Raw genomic sequence first — 2,978 nt, 5'->3', positions numbered from 1 at the left:
GATTCTGAGTTCTTACTCTAAACTTTTGGTGCTGTTGCTGGTAGGGAAACCACACTTTGAGAACCTTTGCCTTACAGGGTGCTTGTCTCTTCCAATTTACAGGTTTTATTTTTCCCCCCTCCCCATTATTCCAGGTAATAATACCGGTCCTGATAAATATTGTAGATGTGCTAATTAAAAAGCGCCTTAGCTTGATGTATAGTATTACAAAAGGTTACGTCAAAAGTCAAGAGGATACCAAACTTTTAATTAAACAAATTTCTAGCCGAGAATCAATATATCAGGTGAGAAACAAGCACTGGTCGTTTGGGGAAAAAAATCACGTAGGCGTATTAATTTCTTTTAAGATCACGTCTACAGATAACTTCTAACAGTTGAATGAGACTCGTTGTTCTTATGTTATATGAAGTGCTGCAGAGAGAACAGTCTCTGTTCTTTAAATTTCAGCCGCTGTTATCATCAAACTCATTGATTATCTTCATATCAGAAAATATACGTACACTCTTTGTTTTTATTTTGTGAGTGCAGAGTAGAAAAGAGGTTCCATACCTGTCTTTGTAATACTCTTTAAAAGACAGAGCAGCTAGGAAAGGCTTCATGCGGGAGTTGAGACTTGAACAAGGCTTCAAAGAAAGGGATAGGTCTTGAGGGGAGAGAAAGAGAAGGAAAGAGAACAAAGATTTGATGGTGAAAACTTGAAATCCTGGTGCTGAGGACTGGGTGAGTAGTAGCGTTTATTTTTTATCATTCAGGACCCTCCTCATTTCCAGGCAGTAAACAGTAAATACTAAATGGGAGATGAGGACAGTAAGCACAATAGGAACTTGAAAATGGCAAGCATCATGTCCTAACCAGGCTCCCTCATACCAGTCTGTCTACTCCAGGCCACTTCTTGCAATTTAGCAGAGTTATGTTCCTAAAAGAGCTATTTTTGAATTTCTTATGATTGTTTGCTTGAAGTATTCAATGGCTTTTCATTGTCTAAAGAGGAAGGCCATTGAATTTATATAAAATATATATAGATACGAATTTAAATGCTCCATAGGGTTTTCAATGGCTGTAATCTTGGTGGCACAGACAGTTAAGCACTCGACTACTAGGCAAAATGTTGGTGGTTGAAACCAACGCAGAGGTGTCTCAAAAGACAGGCCTGGTAATGTTTCCAAAGGTCACAGCCTTGAAAACCCTATGGAGAAGTTCTACTCTGCACGCGTGGGGTTGCCATGAGTTGAAGTCAACTCGATGATAACTAACAACTAACAACAAATCTTATGAAAGTGGATCACCAGGCCTTTCTTCTGTGGTGCTGCTGAGTGGATTTCAACCAACAACTTTTTGTTTAGTAGTCGAGTGCAAACTGTTTCTGCCACCCTCGGAAGCCTACTTTCTCATTAAATGACTTTAAAAATGGAAAATCAATAAACAGCCTTTACCTTGTTCTGATCATATGAAAATTATGCACAATTGAATATATAATTTCATTCAATCCGTAACAAATGAAATATGATTCAATGTCATTAAAGGTTTATTACTTGGAGTCAGTAAAGATTTATTACTTGAAAGAGACTTTCTAAGTCAAACAGCCAAATGGATTTTACAAAAATGATTTTTTTACTTCTTTGTCTTCTTTTAGGTTATATTCCTCAGCCACTCTATCTCGAATCCTATGTGAACCTCTTTTTTACTTTCCATTTTACTACAGTGTATTATGTCCTCAAATATTTTTTTCATAGGATGCATATGTATGCATCAATTTATTTTGCTCTGTGGTTGATTTTCTTTGCTCAGAACTTGAACACATTAGCCCTCTGTCTTCGGTATTGCTGATGTAAGTCTGATTTTACTTTTGTAGGTGATATTTTTTTCTCTTTGGAGACTTTCAGGATTTTCTCCTTGGGATTCTGAAATTTCAAAACAATGCATTTAGATGTAATTCTTTTTAAAATTCATCTCACTCAGTACTTGATGGGGCCTTTATAATCTGAAGATTCTCCTTTCTTCCACTTTTTCGTGGATTATTTCCTCCTCTCTGCTGTTTCTGTGTTCTTCTTCCAGCACTCTTTTAAACAGAGTTTTGAATATCTGGATTTAGTCCCTGTCTTAACTGGTCTCATTCTTTTCATCTCTTTGCTCTCTGCAGTGAAAACCCTTCAGCTTGATCTTCTAGGTGACTAACTCAGTCTTTAGCTGTGTTCATTCTGCTGTTCAGCTGTCTATTAAATCATCTTTTAAAAAATTTTTTTGATGATTACTTTTTGATCTCCAAGAATTATGATTGCTTCTTTTTCTGTTTTTTTTGTAATAACTGGTTCCTTTTTTTTTTTTTTTTAATGAATATGATTCTCTTTTTGTGTTTATTTTTTTGTTTGTTTGTTTGCTTTCTATTGTGGTAAAGTACATATAATATAGCATTTACCATTATAACCATTTTAAAGTGTTAACTTCAGTGGCATTGTAGTACATTCACAATATTGTGCAAACCATCACCACCATCTAGTTCTAGAACTTTTTCATCACCCCAAGTGGAAACCCTGTATACATTAAGCAGTCACTCTCCATCCTCCTCTTTCCCTAGTCTGTGATATTCTCTTGAGTCTCTTTCTTTGTTTCCTGTATGAACTCTGCTTCCTTGGGATTAATTCTTCTATTTGCTGTGTTTGGTCTCTCTCTTTCATATTGTTCCCCCTGCCGCCAATGTTTGGTGATTTTGGTTTTATTTTTATATTTGTAGATGAGAGTCTAGCCTGTACAGTATCAATAGCTGAAGTGTATTTTCTCAGTCCAAGTGACTCCTGATTTTTGATCTGACAATGAAATTAAATTATAATTACTAAATGCCTGGATACAATGATTTGTGTATACATAAAGTCAGGATGGGCTAGGAGTTATGTCTTCTGACTGGGATTTTTATGTGTGTGTATGTGATGACTGTGAGTTACCTCAGGTCCTTAGCCAAGAAAGAAAGGCTCTTTCCTTAT

General features: G+C 36.0%; 1 protein-coding gene across 1 annotated transcript in view; it reads left to right on the top strand.

Moving 5' to 3' along the window:
• The window catches only part of SLC9C2 (solute carrier family 9 member C2 (putative)), a 132,620-nt gene that overhangs the window by 87,523 nt on the left and 42,119 nt on the right, over positions 1-2,978 (top strand). The window contains exon 17 of the mRNA XM_023728157.1: positions 135-284. Within this exon, the coding sequence (XP_023583925.1) occupies positions 135-284 (150 nt within the window). The remainder of the gene's footprint in view (positions 1-134; positions 285-2,978) is intronic.

The sequence above is a fragment of the Trichechus manatus genome, unplaced genomic scaffold (assembly GCF_000243295.1).
Source record: "Trichechus manatus latirostris isolate Lorelei unplaced genomic scaffold, TriManLat1.0 scaffold00021, whole genome shotgun sequence".
NCBI classification, from domain to species: Eukaryota; Metazoa; Chordata; class Mammalia; order Sirenia; family Trichechidae; genus Trichechus; species Trichechus manatus.
The sequence above is the reverse complement of the archived record's forward strand: the minus strand, read 5'-3'. Positions and strand labels throughout refer to the sequence as shown.